The sequence below is a fragment of the Oncorhynchus tshawytscha genome, unplaced genomic scaffold (assembly GCF_018296145.1).
Source record: "Oncorhynchus tshawytscha isolate Ot180627B unplaced genomic scaffold, Otsh_v2.0 Un_contig_15264_pilon_pilon, whole genome shotgun sequence".
Taxonomy (NCBI): domain Eukaryota; kingdom Metazoa; phylum Chordata; class Actinopteri; order Salmoniformes; family Salmonidae; genus Oncorhynchus; species Oncorhynchus tshawytscha.
Window position 1 is genome coordinate 7,501 of NW_024608866.1, and position 27,817 is coordinate 35,317.

Sequence of the window (27,817 nt, forward strand, 5' to 3'; positions counted from 1 at the left end):
AGCTTCATCACCTAGACCTCTATCATCACCTAGACCTCTTAGTGATTATAGCTTCATCACCTAGACCCTTTAGTGATTATAGCTTCATCACCTAGACCCTTTAGTGATTATAGCTTCATCACCTAGACCCTTTAGTGATTATAGCTTCATCACCTAGACCTCTTAGTGATTATAGCTTCATCACCTAGACCTTTTAGTGATTATAGCTTCATCACCTAGACCCTTTAGTGATTATAGCTTCATCACCTAGACCTCTTAGTGATTATAGCTTCATCACCTAGACCTTTAGTGATTATAGCTTCATCACCTAGACCTGTATCATCACCTAGACCTCTATCATCACCTAGACCTCTATCATCACCTAGACCTCTTTCATCACCTAGACCTCTTAGTGATTATAGCTTCATCACCTAGACCTCTTTCATCACCTAGACCCCTTTAGTGATTATAGCTTCATCACCTAGACCTGTATCATCACCTTGACCCCTTTAGTGATTATAGCTTCATCACCTAGACCCTTTAGTGATTATAGCTTCATCACCTAGACCCTTTAGTGATTATAGCTTCATCACCTAGACCCCTTAGTGATTATAGCTTCATCACCTAGACCTCTTAGTGATTCTATCATCACCTAGACCCCTTAGTGATTATAGCTTCATCACCTTGACCCCTTTAGTGATTATAGCTTCATCACCTAGACCCTTTAGTGATTATAGCTTCATCACCTAGACCCTTTAGTGATTATAGCTTCATCACCTAGACCCCTTAGTGATTATAGCTTCATCACCTAGACCCTTTAGTGATTATAGCTTCATCACCTAGACCTCTATCATCACCTAGACCTCTTAGTTATTATAGCTTCATCACCTAGACCTCTATCATCACCTAGACCTCTATCATCACCTAGACCTCTATCATCACCTAGACCCCTTAGTGATTATAGCTTCATCACCTAGACCCTTTAGTGATTATAGCTTCATCACCTAGACCTCTATCATCACCTAGACCTCTTAGTTATTATAGCTTCATCACCTAGACCCTTTAGTGATTATAGCTTCATCACCTAGACCCTTTAGTGATTATAGCTTCATCACCTAGACCTCTTAGTGATTATAGCTTCATCACCTAGACCCTTTAGTGATTATAGCTTCATCACCTAGACCTCTATCATCACCTAGACCCCTTAGTGATTATAGCTTCATCACCTAGACCCCTTAGTGATTATAGCTTCATCACCTAGACCCTTTAGTGATTATAGCTTCATCACCTAGACCCTTTAGTGATTTAGTGATTATAGCTTCATCACCTAGACCCTTTAGTGATTATAGCTTCATCACCTAGACCTCTATCATCACCTAGACCCCTTAGTGATTATAGCTTCATCACCTAGACCCCTTAGTGATTATATCATCACCTAGACCCTTTAGTGATTATAGCTTCATCACCTAGACCCTTTAGTGATTATAGCTTCATCACCTAGACCTCTATCATCACCTAGACCCCTTAGTGATTATAGCTTCATCACCTAGACCCCTTAGTGATTATAGCTTCATCACCTAGACCCCTTAGTGATTATAGCTTCATCACCTAGACCCCTTCATTAGACCCTTTAGTGATTATAGCTTCATCACCTAGACCTCTATCATCACCTAGACCCCTTAGTGATTATAGCTTCATCACCTAGACCCCTTAGTGATTATAGCTTCATCACCTAGACCCCTTAGTGATTATAGCTTCATCACCTAGACCCCTTTAGTGATTATAGCTTCATCACCTAGACCCCTTAGTGATTATAGCTTCATCACCTAGACCCTTTAGTGATTATAGCTTCATCACCTAGACCCTTTAGTGATTATAGCTTCATCACCTAGACCCTTTAGTGATTATAGCTTCATCACCTAGACCTCTAGCTTCATCACCTAGACCCTTAGTGATTATAGCTTCATCACCTAGACCCCTTAGTGATTATAGCTTCATCACCTAGACCTCTATCATCACCTAGACCCCTTTAGTGATTATAGCTTCATCACCTAGACCCTTTAGTGATTATAGCTTCATCACCTAGACCCCTTAGTGATTATAGCTTCATCACCTAGACCTCTATCATCACCTAGACCCCTTAGTGATTATAGCTTCATCACCTAGACCTCTATCATCACCTAGACCCCCTAGTGATTATAGCTTCATCACTTAGACCCCTTAGTGATTATAGCTTCATCACCTAGACCTCTGTTAGCCAACAGACTGACACACAGCACCCTGACTAGTTTATTCACCCATACACTCAAGCTCTGGCAGTCAGTTCGTCAGTCAGTCAGTCACTCACTCCCTCAGTCAGTCAGTCCCTCAGTCCCTCAGTCAGTCAGTCAGTCAGTTCCTCAGTCAGTGAGTTACTCCCTCAGTCAGTTCCTCAGTCAGTCAGTCACTCCCTCAGTCAGTCAGTCAGCCCCTCAGTCAGTCAGTCATTCAGTCACTCCCTCAGCCCTTCAGTCAGTCAGCCCTTCAGTCAGTCAGTCAGTCAGTCACTTCGTCAGTCATTCAGTCACTCCCAGTCAGTCAGTCAGTCAGTCAGTCAGTCACCGTCCCAGTCCTTCAGTCAGTCAGTCAGTCAGTTAGTCAGTCAGTCATTCAGTCAGTCAGTCACTCCCTCAGTCAGTCAGTTAGTCCTTCAGTCAGTCAGTCAGTCACACCGTCAGTCCTTCAGTCAGTCAGTCATTCAGTCACTCCTCAGTCAGTCAGTCAGTAAGTCAGTCAGTACTTCAGTCAGTCCCTCAGTCACTCCTTCCATCAGTCAGTCAGTCCTTCAGTCAGTCACTCCCTCAGTCAGTCAGTCACTCCCTCAGTCAGTCAGTCCCTCAGTCAGTCAGTCATTCAGACACTCCCTCAGCCCTTCAGTCAGTCAGTCAGTCAGTCAGCCCTTCAGTCAGTCAGTCAGTCAGTCACTTCGCCAGTCCTTCCGTCAGTCAGTCATTCAGTCACTCCCTCAGTCAGTCAGTCAGTCAGTCAGTCATTCAGTCACTCCCTCAGTCAGTCAGTCAGTCAGTCAGTCAGTCAGTCCTTCAGTCAGTCACTCCCTCAGTCAGTCATTCAGTCACTCCCTCAGTCAGTCAGTCAGTAAGTCAGTCAGTAAGTCAGTCAGTACTTCAGTCAGTCCCTCAGTCACTCCTTCAGTCAGTCAGTCAGTCCTTCAGTCAGTCAGTCATTCAGTCACTCCCTCAGTCAGTCAGTCAGTCAGTAAGTCAGTCAGTAAGTCAGTCAGTACTTCAGTCAGTCCCTCAGTCACTCCTTTCAGTCAGTCAGTCAGTCAGTCAGTCAGTCAGTCAGTCAGTCAGTCCTTCAGTCAGTCACTCCCTCAGTCAGTCAGTCAGTCAGTCACTCCCTCAGTCAGTCAGTCAGTCCCTCAGTCACTCCTTCAGTCAGTCAGTCAGTCCTTCAGTCAGTCATTCAGTCACTCCCTCAGTCAGTCAGTCAGTCAGTCAGTCAGTCAGTCAGTCCAGTCAGTCAGTCAGTCAGTCAGTCACTTCGCCAGTCTCCCTCAGTCAAACATCCCACCACCCATTCAGAGATGTTCCGTCTCTTTCCCTCCTCACATGGGCCTCTCTCTCAGGCTGCAGGCCATGGATTGATCCTGTGATTGTAGGATAGTGAGTTTCAGTATCAGGACTGTTATGTGAATATAAACTCTAACCATGGAGAACAGTTCTGTTGCCTAACTAATGCTACTTTACGTAATCTGATAAGCAGTTAGTTTGGTAACTCCTTGTATTATATTTTGATGGAAATCCTAGATGACACTGGGTCAGATGTTACACTGTTTTGAAATAGATTTGTATAATTGCTGATATAATCCTGACTTAATGGTGAGGACACCTTCGCATTTGACGTTTAGATTTTTACATTTGCGTCATGAAGCAGACAATGTTATCCAGAGAGACTTACAGTCAGTGCGTTCAACTAAGGTTGGGTAGGTAATTCCCTCTGTGCTGATGTAAACTACTGTGGTAACTGGTGTGTAAACTACTGTGGTAACTGGTGTAAACTACTGCGGTAACTGGTGTAAACTACTGTAAACTTTTAACTGGTGTAAACTACTGTGGTAACTGGTGTAAACTACTGTGTTAACTGGGTGTAAACTACTGTGTTAACTGGTGTAAACTACTGTATTAACTGGTGTAAAACTGATGTAAACTACTGTGTTAACTGGTGTAAACTACTGTGTTAACTGTGTAAACTACTGTGTTAACTGGTGTAAACTACTGTGTGGTAACTACTGTGTTAACTGTGTAAACTACTGTGGTAACTGGTGTAAACTACTGTGTTAACTGGTGTAAACTACTGTGTTAACTGGTGTAAACTACTGTGTTAACTGGTGTAAACTACTGTGTTAACTGGTGTAAACTACTGTGGTAACTGGTGTAAACTACTGTGTTAACTGGTGTAAACTACTGTGGTAACTGGGTGTAAACTACTGTGTTAACTGGTGTAAACTACTGTGTTAACTGGTGTAAACTACTGTGTTAACTGGTGTAAACTACTGTGGTAACTGGTGTAAACTACTGTGGTAACTGGTGTAAGCTACTGTGGTAACTGGTGTAAACTACTGTGTTAACTGGTGTAAACTACTGTGGTAACTGGTGTAAACTACTGTGGTAACTGGTGTAAACTACTGTGGTAACTGGTAAACTACTGTGGTAACTGGTGTAAACTACTGTGGTAACTGGTGTAAACTACTGTGGTAACTGGTGTGTAAACTACTGTGGTAACTGGTGTGTAAACTACTGTGGTAACTGGTAAACTACTGTGGTAACTGGTGTAAACTACTGTGGTAACTGTGTAAACTACTGTGGTAACTGGTGTAAACTACTGTGGTAACTGGTGTAAACTACTGTGGTAACTGGTGTAAACTACTGTGGTAACTGTAAACTACTGTGGTAACTGGTGTGTAAACTACTGTGGTAACTGGGTGTAAACTACTGTGGTAACTGGTGTAAACTACTGTGTTAACTGGTGTAAACTACTGTGTTAACTGGTGTAATAACAGCTGTTTTCAGTAGAGAGGATCCAGGTGTTTTATCTCTTTCTGACTGTCTGTAATGTTCCAGACCACGGAGGCTGTTGATGAGGATAATGATGTTTGGCAGAGACTGATGTTTCTGATAGTGGGGTCTGGGCTGTGTCCCAATTGTCTACCCTTTAGGGCTCTCTGGTAAAAAAAGAAGTGTACTATGGGAAAATAGATTTCTATTTTGGGCCATATCCCTGATAGGCCTGATGTGGATGGGGGATGGGCCATTACAGAGGCCTGATGTGGATCCACAGGGGACCAGCATGTACATCCCTGATAGGCCTGATGTGGATCCACAGGGGACCAGCATGTACATCCCTGATAGGCCTGATGTGGATCCACAGGGGACGGGCCATTACAGAGGCCTGATGTGGATCCACAGGGGACCAGCATGTACATCCCTGATAGGCCTGATGTGGATCCACAGGGGACCAGCATGTACATCCCTGATAGGCCTGATGTGGAAGGGGACGGGCCATTACAGAGGCCTGATGTGGATCCACAGGGGACCAGCATGTACATCCCTGATAGGCCTGATGTGGATCCACAGGGGACCAGCATGTACATCCCTGATAGGCCTGATGTAGATCCACATGGGACCAGCATGTACATCCCTGATAGGCCTGATGTAGATCCACAAGGGACCAGCATGTACATCCCTGATAGGCCTGATGTAGATCCACAGGGGACCAGCATGTACATCCCTGATAGGCCTGATGTGGATCCACAGGGGACCAGCATGTACATCCCTGATAGGCCTGATGTGGATCCACAGGGGACCAGCATGTACATCCCTGATAGGCCTGATGTGGATCCACAGGGGACCAGCATGTACATCCCTGATAGGCCTGATGTGGATCCACAGGGGACCGGCATGTACGTCATCAGTCAGACATCACAATGTACTGGGTTATTAATACACACCAGACAGCCCTCGACTAGCAGGATGTGTGTGTGTGTGTGTGTGAGTGTGTGTGTGTGTGTGTGTGTGTGTGTGTACTGTGTGTACAGTGTGTGTGTACAGTGTGTCTGTACAGTGTGTGTGTGTACAGTGTGTGTGTGTGTGTGTGTGTGTGTGTACAGTATGTGTGTGTGTGTACAGTGTGTGTGTACAGTGTGTGTGTGTACAGTGTGTGTGTGTGTACAGTATGTGTGTGTGTGTACAGTATGTGTGTGTGTGTGTGTGTACAGTATGTGTGTGTGTGTGTGTACAGTGTGTGTGTGTACAGTATGGTTGTGTGTGTACAGTATGGTTGTGTGTGTACAGTATGGTTGTGTGTGTACAGTGTGTGTGTGTGTACAGTATGGTTGTGTGTGTACAGTATGTGTGTGTACAGTGTGTGTGTGTACAGTATGTGTGTGTGTGTGTACAGTATGTGTGTGTGTGTGTACAGTATGTGTGTGTGTTTTTTTTGTAAGCTCATTACTTTTAAGTACTGCAAACAAATCAGACTGAGCCTATTTGATAAGTAAATATCACCACAGACCAGTCTGTGATTAATATATTTTATTCTCCACAGGAATGGACGGAGAGGGACTCAATTCCATTTCTTTTCCATTTCTCTCTCACCTCTATTTCTCTCTCTCTCTCTCACCTCTATTTCTCTCTCTATTTCTCTCTCTCTCTCTCTCACCTCTATTTTCTCTCTCTCTCTCTCTCTCTCTCTCTCTCTCTCTCACCTCTATCTCTCTCTCTCTCTCTCTCTCACCTCTATTTCTCTCTCTCTCTCTCTCTCACCTCTATTTCTCTCTCTCTCTCTCTCTCACCTCTATTTCTCTCTCTCTCTCACACCTCTATTTCTCTATTTTCTCTCTCACACACCTCTATTTCTCTCTCTCTCTCTCTTTCTCTCACCTCTATTTCTCTCTCTCTCTCACCTCTATTTCTCTCTCTCTCTCTCTCTCTCTCTCTCACCTCTATTTCTCTCTCTCTCTCACACCTCTATTTCTCTATTTCTCTCTCTCTCTCACACCTCTATTTCTCTATTTCTCTCTCTCTCTCTCTCTCATTCAATTCAATTAGCTTTATTAGCATGACGTAACAATGTACATATTGCCAAAGCTTAATTTGGAGAATTACAATATTAGCATAATTAATCATAATCAATATTGTCACGGGACAACAGCAACAACAATAACCAAGGGTCAAAATAACCAGACATTGAAGAATAACAATACGCATAGAGGACATGTGCAGGTTGATTGGTCTGTCAGACAGTAGTAGCTGCCAACCCACAGCTCTCTGCGTCCTCCCCCAACAGGACGGGTAGCCTACTCTCATCAGAGAGGTCTTTGAAACCTTGAATAAGGGTTTAATTTATTTTTTAAAATGTTGTCAGGAAATGCAGCTCCGTCTCAGGTTCTGCTGTGGTGCAGTGGTTGCACAGCCTTTTCTCTACAGGGAGCCAGGTTTTCCTGTGTCTACCCTTCTCAATGGCCAGGCTGTGCTCACTGAGCCTGTACTTTGTCAAGGTTTTCCAAGGTTTTAATCAGTAACCATGGTCAAATAGTTAGCCACGGTGTACTGTCGATTTAGGGCCAGATCGCACTGCATTTTGCTTTGTGTTTGTCCTTTGTGTTTCCCAATAAGCAATAATCTCTCTCTGTCTTTTCTTTCTCTCTGTCTTTTTCTTTCTCTCTGTCTTTTTCTTTCTCTCTGTCTTTTTCTTTCTCTCTGTCTTTTTCTTTCTCTCTGTCTTTTTCTTTCTCTCTGTCTTTTTCTTTCTCTCTGTCTTTTTCTTTCTCTCTGTCTTTTTCTTTCTCTCTGTCTTTTTTCTTTCTCTCTGTCTTTTTCTTTCTCTCTGTCTTTTTCTTTCTCTCTGTCTTTTTCTTTCTCTCTGTCTTTTTCTTTCTCTCTGTCTTTTTCTTTCTCTCTTAATTATGTAAAATGAAATAAATGATTAACAAACATAAGTGAAATAAACAATAACATTAAACATTATACTAAACAAATTCCAAAAGAATGAAGACATTTCAAATGTCATATTATGTCCAAATATTTAAAGTACAAAAGGGGGGAGAAAAAAAACATAAATATGGGTATTTATATGTATTTACAATGGTGTTTGTTCTTCACTGGTTGCCCTTTTCTCGTGGCAACAGGTCACAAATCTTGCTGCTGTGATGGCACACTGTGGAATTTCACCCAGTAGATATGGGAGTTTATCAAAATTGGATTTGTTTTCGAATTCTTTGTGGATCTGTGTAATCTGAGGGAAATATGTGTCTCTAATATGGTTATACGTTGGGCAGGAGGTTAGGAAGTGCAGCTCAGTTTCCACCTCATTTTGTGGGCATTGAGCACATAGCCTGTCTTCTCTTGAGAGCCATGTCTGTCTACGGCGGCCTTTCTCAATAGCAAGGTTATGCTTACTGAGTCTGTACTTAGTCAAAGCTTTCCTAACGGCCTTTCTCAATAGCAAGGTTATGCTCACTGAGTCTGTACTTAGTCAAAGCTTTCCTTAAGTTTGGGTCAGTCACAGTGGTCAGGTATTCTGCCACTGTGTACACTCTGTTTAGGGCCAAATAGCATTCTAGTGTGCTCTGTTTTTTTTTGTTAATTCTTTCCAATGTGTCAAGTAATTATCTTTTGTTTTGTCATTATTTGGTTGGGTCTAATTGTGTTGCTGTCCTCTCTCTCCTTCTCCTTCCTTCCTCTCTCTCTCTCTCTCTCTCCTCCTTCTTCTCTCTCTCCCTCTCCTTCCTCTCTCTCTCTCCCTCTCCTTCCTCTCTCTCTCTCCTCTCCTTCCTTCTCTCTCTCTCTCTCTCCTTCCTCCTCTCTCTCCTCTCCTCTCCTTCCTCTCTCTCTCTCTCTCTCTCTCTCTCCCTCTCCTTCTCTCTCTCTCTCCTCTCTCTCTCTCCCTCTCCTTCCTCTCTCTCTCCCTCTCCTTCCTCTCTCTCCTCTCTCTCCTCTCTCTCTCTCCTTCTCCTTTCTACAGGTGGTACTCCCTACCTTTATCCTGGAGAAGCGTTCCCTCCTAGAGATGTACGCTAACTTCATGGCTCACCCAGACATGTTCCTGAACATCACCACGGGAACCACCCCAGAGGAGCGCATCGTCCGATTCGTGGAATACTACCTGACCGCCTTTCACGAGGGGCGCAAGGGTGCCGTGGCCAAGAAACCCTACAACCCCATCCTGGGAGAGAGTTTCAGGTGTTCCTGGGACGTCCCCGAGAGAGAGTCCACCCACTGAGGACCATGAGCTCTGCCCCTAACACTAACACGACACCCACTTCAAACCCCGCCCCTAACCCCGCCTCTTCCTCTAGAGGCTCTCCCCTAACCCCGCCTCCTCCTCTAACCCCGCCTCTTCCTCTAGAGGCTCTTCCCCTAACCCTGCCTCTTCCCCTAAACCCGACGGTTCCTCTAGAGGCTCTTCCCCTAACCCCGCCTCTTCCTCTAGAGGCTCTTCCCCTAACCCCGCCTCTTCCTCTAGAGGCTCTTCCCCTAACCCCGCCTCTTCCTCTAGAGCCTCCTGCCGGACAGGAACGGAGGGCGGGGGTGCTCAGACAGAGGACTGTTACCGGGTAAGGTTCGTGGCGGAGCAGGTGTCACACCACCCACCCGTCACTGGGTTCTACTGCGAGTGTAAAGAGAGGAACATGTGCGTCAATACCCACGTCTGGACCCGAAGCAAGTTCATGGGCATGTCCATCGGAGTGTCTATGGTCGGGGAAGGTGAGCATTACTGCACTGTACTGGATCTAGTTAGGACTAGTTTGTTACTACTGTTACTAGGGTGAACAGCACCTACTGAGAGCCGGCTATACAGTAGTTATGACTAGGGGTTACAGTGAACAGCACCTACTGAGAGCCAGCTATACAGTAGTTATGACTAGGGGTTACAGTGTACAGCACCTACTGAGAGCCGGCTATACAGTAGTTATGACTAGGGGTTACAGTGTACAGCACCTACTAAGAGCCAGCTATACAGTAATTATGACTAGGGGTTACAGTGAACAGCACCTACTGAGAGCCGGCTATACAGTAGTTATGACTAGGGGTTACAGTGAACAGCACCTACTGAGAGCCAGCAATACAGTAGTTATGACTAGGGGTTACAGTACCTACTGAAAGCCAGCTATACAGTAGTTATGACTAGGGGTTACAGTACCTACTGAGAGCCAGCTATACAGTAGTTATGACTAGGGGTTACAGTACCTACTGAGAGCCAGCTATACAGTAGTTATGACTAGGGGTTACAGTGTACAGCACCTACTGAGAGCCAGCTATACAGTAGTTATGACTAGGGGTTACAGTACCTACTGAGAGCCAGCTATACAGTAGTTATGACTAGGGGTTACAGTGTACAGCACCTACTGAGAGCCAGCTATACAGTAGTTATGACTAGGGGTTACAGTACCTACTGAGAGCCAGCTATACAGTAGTTATGACTAGGGGTTACAGTGTACAGTACCTACTAGGTGTTACAGTACCTACTGAAAGCCAGCTATACAGTAGTTATGACTAGGGGTTACAGTGAACAGCACCTTCTGAGAGCCAGCAATACAGTAGTTATGACTAGGGGTTACAGTGAACAGCACCTTCTGAGAGCCAGCAATACAGTAGTTATGACTAGGGGTTACAGTGTACAGCACCTACTGAGAGCCGGCTATACAGTAGTTATGACTAGGGGTTACAGTGTACAGCGCCTAACTGTAGTTCTAGGTAGGTGTTAGTGTTCTGGAAATGTTGACAGATACAGCTACTGTAGTTCTAGGTAGGTGTTAGTGTTCTGGAAATGTTGACAGATACAGCTACTGTAGTTCTAGGTAGGTGTTAGTGTTCTGGACCTGTTGACAGACACAGCTACTGTAGTTCTAGGTAGGTGTTAGTATTCTGGAACTGTTGACAGACACAGCTACTGTAGTTCTAGGTAGGTGTTAGTATTCTGGACCTGTTGACAGACACAGCTAACTAAGTTATGACTGGAACCAGGAGTTTTAACTAACAATGTGACCTGACAGAGAAACCCTTGTAAGACCCAAATAAGTGTTTTTTATGTTGCCGTTGGTGATCCGTCATATACTGTACAGTAATACCATCGATGACTGGTTCAGACAGTCTACGGTTGATAAGACTGACTGAAAGCTCGTGTCAACTCTCTGTTTTTAAAGTTCCTTAATCACATTCCAGGGTTTAATTAGCTGAGTTTAAAGGAGTTTTAGGCTTTAATGTCTTGTTTTAATCCAAAGTAATCGCATTAGGATTGAAAGTTGCATATTTGGCAGACTAGCAGCGTCCCGTCGAGCAGGTGAAGGACGGGAAGACTGGAGTGTGTTGTACCTCTCTTAGTGAAGGACGGGAAGACTGTAGTGTGTTGTACCTCTCTTAGTGAAGGACGGGAAGACTGTAGTGTGTTGTACCTCTCTTAGTGAAGGACGGGAAGACTGTAGTGTGTTGTACCTCTCTTAGTGAAGGACGGGGAGACTGTAGTGTGTTGTACCTCTCTTAGTGAAGGACGGGAAGACTGTAGTGTGTTGTACCACTCTTAGTGAAGGATGGGAAGACTGTAGTGTGTTGTACCTCTCTTAGTGAAGGATGGGAAGACTGTAGTGTGTTGTACCTCTCTTAGTGAAGGACGGGAAGACTGTAGTGTGTTGTACCTCTCTTAGTGAAGGACGGGAAGACTGTAGTGTGTTGTACCTACTGAGAGCCAGCAATACAGTAGTTATGACTAGGGGTTACAGTACCTACTGAAAGCCAGCTATACAGTAGTTATGACTAGGGGTTACAGTACCTACTGAGAGCCAGCTATACAGTAGTTATGACTAGGGGTTACAGTACCTACTGAGAGCCAGCTATACAGTAGTTATGACTAGGGGTTACAGTGTACAGCACCTACTGAGAGCCAGCTATACAGTAGTTATGACTAGGGGTTACAGTACCTACTGAGAGCCAGCTATACAGTAGTTATGACTAGGGGTTACAGTGTACAGCACCTACTGAGAGCCAGCTATACAGTAGTTATGACTAGGGGTTACAGTACCTACTGAGAGCCAGCTATACAGTAGTTATGACTAGGGGTTACAGTGTACAGTACCTACTGAGAGCCAGCAATACAGTAGTTATGACTAGGGGTTACAGTGAACAGCACCTACTGAGAGCCAGCTATACAGTAGTTATAACTAGGTGTTACAGTACCTACTGAAAGCCAGCTATACAGTAGTTATGACTAGGGGTTACAGTGAACAGCACCTTCTGAGAGCCAGCAATACAGTAGTTATGACTAGGGGTTACAGTGAACAGCACCTTCTGAGAGCCAGCAATACAGTAGTTATGACTAGGGGTTACAGTGTACAGCACCTACTGAGAGCCGGCTATACAGTAGTTATGACTAGGGGTTACAGTGTACAGCGCCTAACTGTAGTTCTAGGTAGGTGTTAGTGTTCTGGAAATGTTGACAGATACAGCTACTGTAGTTCTAGGTAGGTGTTAGTGTTCTGGAAATGTTGACAGATACAGCTACTGTAGTTCTAGGTAGGTGTTAGTGTTCTGGACCTGTTGACAGACACAGCTACTGTAGTTCTAGGTAGGTGTTAGTATTCTGGAACTGTTGACAGACACAGCTACTGTAGTTCTAGGTAGGTGTTAGTATTCTGGACCTGTTGACAGACACAGCTAACTAAGTTATGACTGGAACCAGGAGTTTTAACTAACAATGTGACCTGACAGAGAAACCCTTGTAAGACCCAAATAAGTGTTTTTTATGTTGCCGTTGGTGATCCGTCATATACTGTACAGTAATACCATCGATGACTGGTTCAGACAGTCTACGGTTGATAAGACTGACTGAAAGCTCGTGTCAACTCTCTGTTTTTAAAGTTCCTTAATCACATTCCAGGGTTTAATTAGCTGAGTTTAAAGGAGTTTTAGGCTTTAATGTCTTGTTTTAATCCAAAGTAATCGCATTAGGATTGAAAGTTGCATATTTGGCAGACTAGCAGCGTCCCGTCGAGCAGGTGAAGGACGGGAAGACTGGAGTGTGTTGTACCTCTCTTAGTGAAGGACGGGAAGACTGTAGTGTGTTGTACCTCTCTTAGTGAAGGACGGGAAGACTGTAGTGTGTTGTACCTCTCTTAGTGAAGGACGGGAAGACTGTAGTGTGTTGTACCTCTCTTAGTGAAGGACGGGGAGACTGTAGTGTGTTGTACCTCTCTTAGTGAAGGACGGGAAGACTGTAGTGTGTTGTACCACTCTTAGTGAAGGATGGGAAGACTGTAGTGTGTTGTACCTCTCTTAGTGAAGGATGGGAAGACTGTAGTGTGTTGTACCTCTCTTAGTGAAGGACGGGAAGACTGTAGTGTGTTGTACCTCTCTTAGTGAAGGACGGGAAGACTGTAGTGTGTTGTACCTCTGGATACTGTGTGTAGAGCGCTGAGGGAGGACTGTAGTGTGTTGTACCTCTGGATACTGTGTGTAGAGCGCTGAGGGAGGACTGTAGTGTGTTGTACCTCAGGATACTGTGTGTAGAGCGCTGAGGGAGGACTGTAGTGTGTTGTACCTCTGGATACTGTGTGTAGAGCGCTGAGGGAGGACTGTAGTGTGTTGTACCTCTGGATACTGTGTGTAGAGCGCTGAGGGAGGATTGTAGTGTGTTGTACCTCTGGATACTGTGTGTAGAGCGCTGAGGGAGGATTGTAGTGTGTTGTACCTCTGGATACTGTGTGTAGAGCGCTGAGGGAGGACTGTAGTGTGTTGTACCTCTGGATACTGTGTGTAGAGCGCTGAGGGAGGACTGTAGTGTGTTGTACCTCTGGATACTGTGTGTAGAGCGCTGAGGGAGGACTGTAGTGTGTTGTACCTCTGGATACTGTGTGTAGAGCGCTGAGGGAGGACTGTAGTGTGTTGTACCTCTGGATACTGTGTGTAGAGCGCTGAGGGAGGACTGTAGTGTGTTGTACCTCTGGATACTGTGTGTAGAGCGCTGAGGAGGATTGTAGTGTGTTGTACCTCTGGATACTGTGTGTAGAGCGCTGAGGGAGGACTGTAGTGTGTTGAAAGCTAAACATTCCTGAAAACGTTTATTTGTGTCTTTAATATTGCAGGACACACTGAGCAGATTCAGCCCTTCTCCACGCTGATATGAAATAGTCGACCGTTTAAAAACAAACATGTTTTTGCCTCGTAAAGTCTGTTTAATTGAATGATTATCAAAGCGGTTTCTAACTTAACGCGTTCCTGAGTCTCACGGACAATTAGTCCTCTCAGTAATTAGGACAGCATGAATTACTAACGAGGACGGTCTCCTTGTCTCCCCCTGAGTCATAACAGATATGCTAATGAAACCAGGAGAGAGAACACATATGGTGAGGGGGTGGTGTGTGTGATGGGGAGGTGTGTGTTGTGGTTGTCAAATCAAATCAAATCAAACTTTATTCGTCACATGCGCCGAATACAACAAGTGTGAACTTTACCGTGAAATGCTGACTTAACAAGCTCTTAAACCAACAGTGCGGTTCAAGAAAGAGTTAAGAAAATATTTACCAAATAAACTAAAGTAAAAAATAATATGAAGTACCATAATAACATAACAGTAATGATGCTATATACAGGAGGTACCGGTACCGAGTCACTGTGGAGGTTATATACAGGAGGTACTGGTACCGAGTCACTGTGGAGGTTATATACAGGAGGTACCGGTACCGAGTCACTGTGGAGGTTATATACAGGAGGTACTGGTACCGAGTCACTGTGGAGGTTATATACAGGAGGTACCGGTACCGAGTCACTGTGCGGAGGTTATGTACAGGAGGTACCGGTACCGAGTCACTGTGGTTATGTACAGGAGGTACCGGTACCGAGTCACTGTGCGGAGGTTATGTACAGGAGGTACCGGTACCGAGTCACTGTGGTTATGTACAGGAGGTACCGGTACCGAGTCACTGTGGAGGTTATATACAGGAGGTACCGGTACCGAGTCACTGTGCAGAGGTTATGTACAGGAGGTACCGGTACCGAGTCACTGTGGAGGTTATATACAGGAGGTACCGGTACCGAGTCACTGTGGAGGTTATGTACAGGAGGTACCGGTACCGAGTCACTGTGGAGGTTATATACAGGAGGTACTGGTACCGAGTCACTGTGGAGGTTATGTACAGGAGGTACCGGTACCGAGTCACTGTGGAGGTTATATACAGGAGGTACCGGTACCGAGTCACTATGGAGGTTATATACAGGAGGTACTGGTACCGAGTCACTGTGCGGAGGTTATGTACAGGAGGTACCGGTACCGAGTCACTGTGCGGAGGTTATGTACAGGAGGTACCGGTACCGAGTCACTGTGCGGAGGTTATATACAGGAGGTACCGTACCGAGTCACTGTGGAGGTTATGTACAGGAGGTACCGGTACCGAGTCACTGTGCGGAGGTTATGTACAGGAGGTACCGGTACCGAGTCACTGTGGTTATGTACAGGAGGTACCGGTACCGAGTCACTGTGGAGGTTATATACAGGAGGTACCGGTACCGAGTCACTGTGCAGAGGTTATGTACAGGAGGTACCGGTACCGAGTCACTGTGGAGGTTATGTACAGGAGGTACCGGTACCGAGTCACTGTGGAGGTTATATACAGGAGGTACCGGTACCGAGTCACTGTGGAGGTTATGTACAGGAGGTACCGGTACCGAGTCACTGTGGAGGTTATATACAGGAGGTACTGGTACCGAGTCACTGTGGAGGTTATGTACAGGAGGTACCGGTACCGAGTCACTGTGGAGGTTATATACAGGAGGTACCGGTACCGAGTCACTATGGAGGTCATATACAGGAGGTACTGGTACCGAGTCACTGTGCGGAGGTTATATACAGGAGGTACCGGTACCGAGTCACTGTGCGGAGGTACAGGTTAGAGGTCATTTGTACTTGTAGGTAGGGGGGAAGTGACTATGCGTAGATAATAAGCAGTGAGTAGCAGCAGTTTACAAAACAAATGGGGGGGGGTCAATGTAATAGTCCGGTGGCCATTTGGTTAAGTGTTCAGGAGTCTTATGTCTTGGGGGTAGAAGCTGTTAAGGAGCCTCTTGGACCTAGACTTGGCGCTCCGGTACCGCTTGCTTTGCGGAAGCAGAGAGAACAGTCTTTGACTCGGGTGACTGGAGTCTCTGACAATTGTTTTAGGGCCTTCCTCTGACACCGCCTGGTATAGAGGTCCTGGATGACAGGAAGCTTGGCCCCAGTGATGTACTGGGCCGTACGGACTACCCTCTGTAGCGCCTTACGGTCGGATGCCGAGTAGTTGCCATACCAGGCGGTGATGGAACCGGTCAGGATGCTCTCGATGGTGCAGCTGTAGAACTTTTTAAGGATCTGTTGGCTATACATATATGTTTATTATCTAGTAGGACCATATGCACAGTTGGCTCTCAGGCTGTAGGTATCTCTCAGGCTGTAAGAGGCTGTAGGTGTGTCTCAGGCTGTAGGTATCTCTCAGGCTGTAGGTATCTCTCAGGCTGTAGGTAGCTCTCAGGCTGTAGGTAGCTCTCAGGCTGTAGGTATCTCTCAGGCTGTAGGTAGCTCTCAGGCTGTAGGAGGCTGTAGGTGTGTCTCAGGCTGTAGGTATCTCTCGGGCTGTAGGAGGCTGTAGGTATCTCTCAGGCTGTAGGTATCTCTCAGGCTGTAGGTATCTCTCAGGCTGTAGGTATCTCTCAGGCTGTAGGAGGCTGTATGTGTCTCTCAGGCTGTAGGTATCTCTCAGGCTGTAGGAGGCTGTAGGTGTCTCTCAGGTTGTAGGTAGCTCTCAGGCTGTAGGAGTCTGTAGGTAGCTCTCAGTCTGTAGGTATCTCTTAGGCTGTAGGTGGCTCTCAAGCTGTAGGTAGCTCTCAGGCTGTAGGAGGTTGTAGGTAGCTCTCAGGCTGTAGGTAGCTCTCAGGCTGTAGGATGCTGTAGGTGTCTCTCAGGCTGTAGGTAGCTCTCAGGCTGTAGGTGTCTCTCAGGCTGTAGGTATCTCTCAGGCTGTAGGTATCTCTCAGGCTGTAGGTATCTCAGGCTGTAGGATGCTGTAGGTGTCTCTCAGGCTGTAGGTGTCTCTCAGGCTGTAGGTAGCTCTCATGCTGTAGGTAGCTCTCAGGCTGTAGGATTCTGTAGGTGTCTCTCAGGCTGTAGGTATCTCTCAGGCTGTAGGAGGCTGTAGGTGTCTCTCAGGCTGTAGCTATCTCGCAGGCTGTAGGAGGCTGTAGGTGTCTCCCAGGCTGTAGGTATCTCTCAGGCTGTAGGTATCTCTCAGGCTGTAGGAGGCTGTAGGTGTCTCTCAGGCTGTAGGTAGCTCTCAGGCTGTAGGAGTCTGTAGGTAGCTCTCAGTCTGTAGGTATCTCTTAGGCTGTAGGTGGCTCTCAAGCTGTAGGTAGCTCTCAGGCTGTAGGAGTCTGTAGGTAGCTCTCAGTCTGTAGGTATCTCTTAGGCTGTAGGTAGCTCTCATGCTGTAGGTAGCTCTCAGGCTGTAGGTATCTCTCAGGCTGTAGGTATCTCTCAGGCTGTAGGAGGTTGTAGGTAGCTCTCAGGCTGTAGGTAGCTCTCAGGCTGTAGGTAGCTCTCAGGCTGTAGGTAGCTCTCATGCTGTAGGTAGCTCTCAGGCTGTAGGATGCTGTAGGTGTCTCTCAGGCTGAAGGTAGCTCTCAGGCTGTAGGTGTCTCTCAGGCTGTAGGTATCTCTCAGGCTGTAGGTATCTCTCAGGCTGTAGGTGTCTCTCAGCCTGTAGGTAGCTCTCAGGCTGTAGGTAGCTCTCAGGCTGTAGGTGTCTCTCAGGCTGTAGGTGTCTCTCAGGCTGTAGGTGTCTCTCAGGGTGTAGGTGGCTGTAGGTATCTCTCAGGCTGTAGGTAGCTCTCAGGCTGTAGGTATCTCTTAGGCTGTAGGTGGCTCTCAAGCTGTAGGTAGCTCTCAGGCTGTAGGAGGTTGTAGGTAGCTCTCAGGCTGTAGGTAGCTCTCAGGCTGTAGGTAGCTCTCAGGCTGTAGGTAGCTCTCATGCTGTAGGTAGCTCTCAGGCTGTAGGATGCTGTAGGTGTCTCTCAGGCTGTAGGTAGCTCTCAGGCTGTAGGTAGCTCTCAGGCTGTAGGTAGCTCTCAGGCTGTAGGTAGCTCTCATGCTGTAGGTAGCTCTCAGGCTGTAGGATGCTGTAGGTGTCTCTCAGGCTGTAGGTAGCTCTCAGGCTGTAGGTGTCTCTCAGGCTGTAGGTATCTCTCAGGCTGTAGGTATCTCAGGCTATAGGATGCTGTAGGTGTCTCTCAGGCTGTAGGTGTCTCTCAGGCTGTAGGTAGCTCTCAGGCTGTAGGATGCTGTAGGTGTCTCTCGGGCTGTAGGTGTCTCTCAGGCTGTAGGTATCTCTCAGGCTGTAGGAGGCTGTAGGTGTCTCTCAGGCTGTAGGTGTCTCTCAGGCTGTAGGTATCTCTCAGGCTGTAGGAGGCTGTAGGTGTCTCTCAGGCTTAGGTATCTCTCAGGCTGTAGGAGGCTGTAGGTGTCTCTCAGGCTGTAGGTAGCTCTCAGGCTGTAGGTGTCTCTCAGGCTGTAGGTATCTCTCAGGCTGTAGGTATCTCAGGCTGTAGGTAGCTCTCATGCTGTAGGTAGCTCTCAGGCTGTAGGATGCTGTAGGAGTCTCTCAGGCTGTAGGTAGCTCTCAGGCTGTAGGTGTCTCTCAGGCTGTAGGTATCTCTCAGGCTGTAGGTATCTCAGGCTATAGGATGCTGTAGGTGTCTCTCAGGCTGTAGGTGTCTCTCAGGCTGTAGGTAGCTCTCAGGCTGTAGGATGCTGTAGGTGTCTCTCAGGCTGTAGGTGTCTCTCAGGCTGTAGGTATCTCTCAGGCTGTAGGAGGCTGTAGGTGTCTCTCAGGCTGTAGGTGTCTCTCAGGCTGTAGGTATCTCTCAGGCTGTAGGAGGCTGTAGGTGTCTCTCAGGCTTAGGTATCTCTCAGGCTGTAGGAGGCTGTAGGTGTCTCCCAGGCTGTAGGTATCTCTCAGGCTGTAGGTAGCTCTCAGGCTGTAGGTAGCTCTCATGCTGTAGGTAGCTCTCAGTCTGTAGGATGCTGTAGGTGTCTCTCAGGCTGTAGGTAGCTCTCAGGCTGTAGGTGTCTCTCAGGCTGTAGGTATCTCTCAGGCTGTAGGTATCTCAGGCTGTAGGATGCTGTAGGTGTCTCTCAGGCTGTAGGTGTCTCTCAGGCTGTAGGTAGCTCTCATGCTGTAGGTAGCTCTCAGGCTGTAGGATTCTGTAGGTGTCTCTCAGGCTGTAGGTGTCTCTCAGGCTGTAGGTATCTCTCAGGCTGTAGGAGGCTGTAGGTGTCTCTCAGGCTGTAGCTATCTCGCAGGCTGTAGGAGGCTGTAGGTGTCTCCCAGGCTGTAGGTATCTCTCAGGCTGTAGGTATCTCTCAGGCTGTAGGAGGCTGTAGGTGTCTCTCAGGCTGTAGGTAGCTCTCAGGCTGTAGGAGTCTGTAGGTAGCTCTCAGTCTGTAGGTATCTCTTAGGCTGTAGGTGGCTCTCAAGCTGTAGGTAGCTCTCAGGCTGTAGGAGGTTGTAGGTAGCTCTCAGGCTGTAGGTAGCTCTCAGGCTGTAGGTAGCTCTCATGCTGTAGGTAGCTCTCAGGCTGTAGGTATCTCTCAGGCAGTAGGTATCTCTCAGGCTGTAGGAGGTTGTAGGTAGCTTTCAGGCTGTAGGTAGCTCTCAGGCTGTAGGTAGCTCTCATGCTGTAGGTAGCTCTCAGGCTGTAGGATGCTGTAGGTGTCTCTCAGGCTGAAGGTAGCTCTCAGGCTGTAGGTGTCTCTCAGGCTGTAGGTAGCTCTCAGGCTGTAGGAGGCTGTAGGTATCTCTCAGGCTGTAGGTATCTCTCAGGCTGTAGGTATCTCTCAGGCTGTAGGTGTCTCTCAGCCTGTAGGTAGCTCTCAGGCTGTAGGTAGCTCTCAGGCTGTAGGTGTCTCTCAGGCTGTAGGTGTCTCTCAGGCTGTAGGTGTCTCTCAGGGTGTAGGTGGCTGTAGGTATCTCTCAGGCTGTAGGTAGCTCTCAGGCTGTAGGTATCTCTTAGGCTGTAGGTGGCTCTCAAGCTGTAGGTAGCTCTCAGGCTGTAGGAGGTTGTAGGTAGCTCTCAGGCTGTAGGTAGCTCTCAGGCTGTAGGTGTCTCTCAGGCTGTAGGTGTCTCTCAGGCTGTAGGTGTCTCTCAGGCTGTAGGTATCTCTCAGGCTGTAGGTAGCTCTCAGGCTGTAGGTAGCTCTCATGCTGTAGGTAGCTCTCAGGCTGTAGGATGCTGTAGGTGTCTCTCAGGCTGTAGGTAGCTCTCAGGCTGTAGGTGTCTCTCAGGCTGTAGGTATCTCTCAGGCTGTAGGTATCTCAGGCTATAGGATGCTGTAGGTGTCTCTCAGGCTGTAGGTGTCTCTCAGGCTGTAGGTAGCTCTCAGGCTGTAGGATGCTGTAGGTGTCTCTCAGGCTGTAGGTGTCTCTCAGGCTGTAGGTATCTCTCAGGCTGTAGGAGGCTGTAGGTGTCTCTCAGGCTGTAGGTGTCTCTCAGGCTGTAGGTATCTCTCAGGCTGTAGGAGGCTGTAGGTGTCTCTCAGGCTTAGGTATCTCTCAGGCTGTAGGAGGCTGTAGGTGTCTCTCAGGCTGTAGGTAGCTCTCAGGCTGTAGGTGTCTCTCAGGCTGTAGGTATCTCTCAGGCTGTAGGTATCTCAGGCTGTAGGTAGCTCTCATGCTGTAGGTAGCTCTCAGGCTGTAGGATGCTGTAGGAGTCTCTCAGGCTGTAGGTAGCTCTCAGGCTGTAGGTATCTCTCAGGCTGTAGGAGGCTGTAGGTGTCTCCCAGGCTGTAGGTATCTCTCAGGCTGTAGGTAGCTCTCAGGCTGTAGGTAGCTCTCATGCTGTAGGTAGCTCTCAGTCTGTAGGATGCTGTAGGTGTCTCTCAGGCTGTAGGTAGCTCTCAGGCTGTAGGTGTCTCTCAGGCTGTAGGTATCTCTCAGGCTGTAGGTATCTCAGGCTGTAGGATGCTGTAGGTGTCTCTCAGGCTGTAGGTGTCTCTCAGGCTGTAGGTAGCTCTCATGCTGTAGGTAGCTCTCAGGCTGTAGGATTCTGTAGGTGTCTCTCAGGCTGTAGGTGTCTCTCAGGCTGTAGGTATCTCTCAGGCTGTAGGAGGCTGTAGGTGTCTCTCTGGCTGTAGCTATCTCGCAGGCTGTAGGAGGCTGTAGGTGTCTCCCAGGCTGTAGGTATCTCTCAGGCTGTAGGTATCTCTCAGGCTGTAGGAGGCTGTAGGTGTCTCTCAAGCTGTAGGTAGCTCTCAGGCTGTAGGAGGCTGTAGGTATCTCTCAGGCTGTAGGTATCTCTCAGGCTGTAGGTATCTCTCAGGCTGTAGGTGTCTCTCAGCCTGTAGGTAGCTCTCAGGCTGTAGGTAGCTCTCAGGCTGTAGGTGTCTCTCAGGCTGTAGGTGTCTCTCAGGCTGTAGGTGTCTCTCAGGGTGTAGGTGGCTGTAGGTATCTCTCAGGCTGTAGGTAGCTCTCAGGCTGTAGGTATCTCTTAGGCTGTAGGTGGCTCTCAAGCTGTAGGTAGCTCTCAGGCTGTAGGAGGTTGTAGGTAGCTCTCAGGCTGTAGGTAGCTCTCAGGCTGTAGGTGTCTCTCAGGCTGTAGGTGTCTCTCAGGCTGTAGGTGTCTCTCAGGCTGTAGGTATCTCTCAGGCTGTAGGTAGCTCTCAGGCTGTAGGTAGCTCTCATGCTGTAGGTAGCTCTCAGGCTGTAGGATGCTGTAGGTGTCTCTCAGGCTGTAGGTAGCTCTCAGGCTGTAGGTGTCTCTCAGGCTGTAGGTATCTCTCAGGCTGTAGGTATCTCAGGCTATAGGATGCTGTAGGTGTCTCTCAGGCTGTAGGTGTCTCTCAGGCTGTAGGTATCTCTCAGGCTGTAGGTATCTCTCAGGCTGTAGGAGGCTGTAGGTGTCTCTCAGGCTGTAGGTGTCTCTCAGGCTGTAGGTGTCTCTCAGGCTGTAGGTATCTCTCAGGCTGTAGGAGGCTGTAGGTGTCTCTCAGGCTGTAGGTGTCTCTCAGGCTGTAGGTATCTCTCAGGCTGTAGGAGGCTGTAGGTGTCTCTCAGGCTTAGGTATCTCTCAGGCTGTAGGAGGCTGTAGGTGTCTCTCAGGCTGTAGGTAGCTCTCAGGCTGTAGGTGTCTCTCAGGCTGTAGGTATCTCTCAGGCTGTAGGTATCTCAGGCTGTAGGTAGCTCTCATGCTGTAGGTAGCTCTCAGGCTGTAGGATGCTGTAGGAGTCTCTCAGTCTGTAGGTATCTCTTAGGCTGTAGGTGGCTCTCAAGCTGTAGGTAGCTCTCAGGCTGTAGGTATCTCTCAGGCTGTAGGTATCTCTCAGGCTGTAGGAGGTTGTAGGTAGCTCTCAGGCTGTAGGTAGCTCTCAGGCTGTAGGTAGCTCTCATGCTGTAGGTAGCTCTCAGGCTGTAGGATGCTGTAGGTGTCTCTCAGGCTGAAGGTAGCTCTCAGGCTGTAGGTGTCTCTCAGGCTGTAGGTAGCTCTCAGGCTGTAGGAGGCTGTAGGTATCTCTCAGGCTGTAGGTATCTCTCAGGCTGTAGGTGTCTCTCAGCCTGTAGGTAGCTCTCAGGCTGTAGGTAGCTCTCAGGCTGTAGGTGTCTCTCAGGCTGTAGGTGTCTCTCAGGCTGTAGGTGTCTCTCAGGGTGTAGGTGGCTGTAGGTATCTCTCAGGCTGTAGGTAGCTCTCAGGCTGTAGGTATCTCTTAGGCTGTAGGTGGCTCTCAAGCTGTAGGTAGCTCCCAGGCTGTAGGAGGTTGTAGGTAGCTCTCAGGCTGTAGGTAGCTCTCAGGCTGTAGGTAGCTCTCAGGCTGTAGGTAGCTCTCATGCTGTAGGTAGCTCTCAGGCTGTAGGATGCTGTAGGTGTCTCTCAGGCTGTAGGTAGCTCTCAGGCTGTAGGTAGCTCTCAGGCTGTAGGTAGCTCTCAGGCTGTAGGTAGCTCTCAGGCTGTAGGTAGCTCTCATGCTGTAGGTAGCTCTCAGGCTGTAGGATGCTGTAGGTGTCTCTCAGGCTGTAGGTAGCTCTCAGGCTGTAGGTGTCTCTCAGGCTGTAGGTATCTCTCAGGCTGTAGGTATCTCAGGCTATAGGATGCTGTAGGTGTCTCTCAGGCTGTAGGTGTCTCTCAGGCTGTAGGTGTCTCTCAGGCTGTAGGTAGCTCTCAGGCTGTAGGATGCTGTAGGTGTCTCTCAGGCTGTAGGTGTCTCTCAGGCTGTAGGTATCTCAGGCTGTAGGTAGCTCTCATGCTGTAGGTAGCTCTCAGGCTGTAGGATGCTGTAGGAGTCTCTCAGGCTGTAGGTAGCTCTCAGGCTGTAGGTATCTCTCAGGCTGTAGGAGGCTGTAGGTGTCTCCCAGGCTGTAGGTATCTCTCAGGCTGTAGGTAGCTCTCAGGCTGTAGGTAGCTCTCATGCTGTAGGTAGCTCTCAGTCTGTAGGATGCTGTAGGTGTCTCTCAGGCTGTAGGTAGCTCTCAGGCTGTAGGTGTCTCTCAGGCTGTAGGTATCTCTCAGGCTGTAGGTATCTCAGGCTGTAGGATGCTGTAGGTGTCTCTCAGGCTGTAGGTGTCTCTCAGGCTGTAGGTAGCTCTCATGCTGTAGGTAGCTCTCAGGCTGTAGGATTCTGTAGGTGTCTCTCAGGCTGTAGGTGTCTCTCAGGCTGTAGGTATCTCTCAGGCTGTAGGAGGCTGTAGGTGTCTCTCTGGCTGTAGCTATCTCGCAGGCTGTAGGAGGCTGTAGGTGTCTCCCAGGCTGTAGGTATCTCTCAGGCTGTAGGTATCTCTCAGGCTGTAGGAGGCTGTAGGTGTCTCTCAGGCTGTAGGTAGCTCTCAGGCTGTAGGAGTCTGTAGGTAGCTCTCAGTCTGTAGGTATCTCTTAGGCTGTAGGTGTCTCTCAAGCTGTAGGTAGCTCTCAGGCTGTAGGTATCTCTCAGGCTGTAGGTATCTCTCAGGCTGTAGGAGGTTGTAGGTAGCTCTCAGGCTGTAGGTAGCTCTCAGGCTGTAGGTAGCTCTCATGCTGTAGCTAGCTCTCAGGCTGTAGGATGCTGTAGGTGTCTCTCAGGCTGAAGGTAGCTCTCAGGCTGTAGGTGTCTCTCAGGCTGTAGGTAGCTCTCAGGCTGTAGGAGGCTGTAGGTATCTCTCAGGCTGTAGGTATCTCTCAGGCTGTAGGTATCTCTCAGGCTGTAGGTGTCTCTCAGCCTGTAGGTAGCTCTCAGGCTGTAGGTAGCTCTCAGGCTGTAGGTGTCTCTCAGGCTGTAGGTGTCTCTCAGGCTGTAGGTGTCTCTCAGGGTGTAGGTGGCTGTAGGTATCTCTCAGGCTGTAGGTAGCTCTCAGGCTGTAGGTATCTCTTAGGCTGTAGGTGGCTCTCAAGCTGTAGGTAGCTCCCAGGCTGTAGGAGGTTGTAGGTAGCTCTCAGGCTGTAGGTAGCTCTCAGGCTGTAGGTAGCTCTCAGGCTGTAGGTAGCTCTCATGCTGTAGGTAGCTCTCAGGCTGTAGGATGCTGTAGGTGTCTCTCAGGCTGTAGGTAGCTCTCAGGCTGTAGGTAGCTCTCAGGCTGTAGGTAGCTCTCAGGCTGTAGGATGCTGTAGGTGTCTCTCAGGCTGTAGGTAGCTCTCAGGCTGTAGGTGTCTCTCAGGCTGTAGGTATCTCTCAGGCTGTAGGTATCTCAGGCTATAGGATGCTGTAGGTGTCTCTCAGGCTGTAGGTGTCTCTCAGGCTGTAGGTAGCTCTCAGGCTGTAGGTAGCTCTCAGGCTGTAGGATGCTGTAGGTGTCTCTCAGGCTGTAGGTGTCTCTCAGGCTGTAGGTATCTCTCAGGCTGTAGAGGGCTGTAGGTGTCTCTCAGGCTGTAGGTGTCTCTCAGGCTGTAGGTATCTCTCAGGCTGTAGGAGGCTGTAGGTGTCTCTCAGGCTTAGGTATCTCTCAGGCTGTAGGAGGCTGTAGGTGTCTCCCAGGCTGTAGGTATCTCTCAGGCTGTAGGTATCTCTCAGGCTGTAGGAGGCTGTAGGTGTCTCTCAGGCTGTAGGTAGCTCTCAGGCTGTAGGAGTCTGTAGGTAGCTCTCAGTCTGTAGGTATCTCTTAGGCTGTAGGTGGCTCTCAAGCTGTAGGTAGCTCTCAGGCTGTAGGAGGTTGTAGGTAGCTCTCAGGCTGTAGGTAGCTCTCAGGCTGTAGGTAGCTCTCATGCTGTAGGTAGCTCTCAGGCTGTAGGATGCTGTAGGTGTCTCTCAGGCTGTAGGTAGATCTCAGGCTGTAGGTGTCTCTCAGGCTGTAGGTAGCTCTCAGGCTGTAGGAGGCTGTAGGTATCTCTCAGGTTGTAGGTATCTCTCAGGCTGTAGGTATCTCTCAGGCTGTAGGTGTCTCTCAGCCTGTAGGTAGCTCTCAGGCTGTAGGTGTCTCTCAGGCTGTAGGTGTCTCTCAGGCTGTAGGTGTCTCTCAGGCTGTAGGTGTCTCCCAGGGTGTAGGAGGCTGTAGGTATCTCTCAGGCTGTAGGTATCTCTCAGGCTGTAGGTATCTCTCAGGCTGTAGGTAGCTCTCAGGCTGTAGGTATCTCTCAGGCTATAGGTAGCTCTCAGGCTGTAGGAGGCCTTAGCGGTCTCTCAGGCTGTAGGAGGCTGTAGGTGTCTCTCAGGCTGTAGGGGGCTGTAGGTATCTCTCAGGCTGTAGGAGGCTGTAGGTATCTCTCAGGCTGTAGGTAGCTCGCAGGCTGTAGGAAGCTGTAGGTGTCTCTCAGGCTGTAGGTAGCTCTCCAGCTGTAGGAGGCTGTAGGTATCTCTCAGGCTGTAGGTATCTCTCAGGCTGTAGGTATCTTTCAGGCTGTAGGTATCTCTCAGGCTGTAGGTATCTCTCAGGCTGTAGGTATCTCTCAGGCTGTAGGTATCTCTCCACACAACTGGAATAAGAGACTATAACCATTCACACTCTGGGGTAGGAATCCCGCAGTACATCTTCAATGGGACATGGATCTCTTTAGAATGTCCCAGCAGACACTTGAAGAGACAGAGGATTTTGATGGTCAACCTGTTAGTCTGATATAGAGACCTGGTAGTCTGATATAGAGACAGAGGATTGTGATGGTCAACCTGGTAGTCTGATATAGAGACCTGGTAGTCTGATATAGAGACAGAGGATTGTGATGGTCAACCTGGTAGTCTGATATAGAGACACAGGATTGTTATGGTCAACCTGGTAGTCTGATATAGAGACAGAGGATTGTGATGGTCAACCTGGTAGTCTGATATAGAGACAGAGGATTGTGATGGTCAACCTGGTAGTCTGATATAGAGACACAGGATTGTTATGGTCAACCTGGTAGTCTGATATAGAGACAGAGGATTGTGATGGTCAACCTGGTAGTCTGATATAGAGACAGAGGATTGTGATGGTCAACCTGGTGGTCTGATATAGAGACAGAGGATTGTGATGGTCAACCTGGTGGTCTGATATAGAGACAGAGGATTGTGATGGTCAACCTAGTAGTCTGATATAGAGACAGAGGATTGTGATGGTCAACCTGGTAGTCTGATATAGAGACAGGGGATTGTGATGGTCAACCTGGTAGTCTGATATAGAGACAGGGGATTGTGATAGTCAACCTGGTAGTCTGATATAGAGACAGAGGATTGTGATGGTCAACCTGGTAGTCTGATATAGAGACAGGGGATTGTGATGGTCAACCTGGTAGTCTGATATAGAGACAGGGGATTGTGATGGTCAACCTGGTAGTCTGATATAGAGACAGAGGATTGGCTCCACTGTCTGTCACTCGGTGACATCTAATGCACCACGTCGTATACCCCCAGCATCCTTTGCAGCGAACCTTGTGTGGCAGGCAGACAGGGAGGGAAGCATGTCTCTGCGAAGCGTGTGTGTATGTGTGTGATTGTACACGTGTGCTAGCATGCTGGTGAGTGTGTGGGTGTGTATTTGTGACAGCAGGTGATGTGGGCACTCTTAGTAAGAAACGCTGACCTGGCATTCTCACACATTCTCACAATAGCGCTGCCAGGCTAGCGAGCCGAGAGCCTCTCACTGAGCACTTCCTGCAATGTGCCGGCCGCCCCAACCCTTCCTGTATTTGGGAAACAGGCCCTAGCCTCCCTCTCCTCTCCCCCCTCCATCCCTCCCCTTCCCCACTCCACCCCTCCAGAAAGACACTGAGGCAGGGCCCCCCTCCACCCCTCCAGAAAGACACAGAGGCAGGGCCATCTCCTCTCTCCCTTCCCCCTCCACCCCTCCAGAAAGACACTGAGGCAGGGCCATCTCCTCTCTCCCCTCCCCCTCCACCCCTCCAGAAAGACACTGAGGCAGGGCCATCTCCCCCTCCACCCCTCCAGAAAGACACTGAGGCAGGGCCATCTCCTCTCTCCCTCCCCCTCCACCCCTCCAGAAAGACACTGAGGCAGGGCCATCTCCCCCCCACCCCTCCAGAAAGACACTGAGGCAGGGCCATCTCCTCTCTCCCCTCCACCCCTCCCCCTCCACCCCCTCCTGTCTTGGGGAAACAGATGTGGATCTGTCAGACCTGGGTTTCTGCCCGCAGCAGATTTCACCCAGCTGTCTCTTATGTAATGTACTGAGAGAGGAGAGATGAGAGGGCCAGGCCAGGGCTCAGAGAGGAGAGATGAGAGGGCCAGGCCAGGGCTCAGAGAGAGGAGAGATGAGAAGGCCAGGCCAGGGCTCAGAGAGAGGAGCAGAGAGGAGAGAACCAGGACAGGACTCAGAGAGAGGAGCAGAGAGGAGAGAACCAGGACAGGACTCAGAGAGAGGAGGAGAGAGGAGAGA

At 48.7% G+C, this 27,817-nt stretch overlaps 1 protein-coding gene across 1 annotated transcript in view; it reads left to right on the forward strand.

Moving 5' to 3' along the window:
- LOC112237313 (oxysterol-binding protein-related protein 10-like) overlaps window positions 1–27,817 on the forward strand; it is a gene marked incomplete at its 5' end in the record, with an annotated part of 41,139 nt that overhangs the window by 6,892 nt on the left and 6,430 nt on the right. The window contains 2 exon segments of the mRNA XM_042313776.1: window positions 9,004–9,248; window positions 9,439–9,746. Coding sequence (XP_042169710.1) covers window positions 9,004–9,248; window positions 9,439–9,746 — 553 coding nt within the window.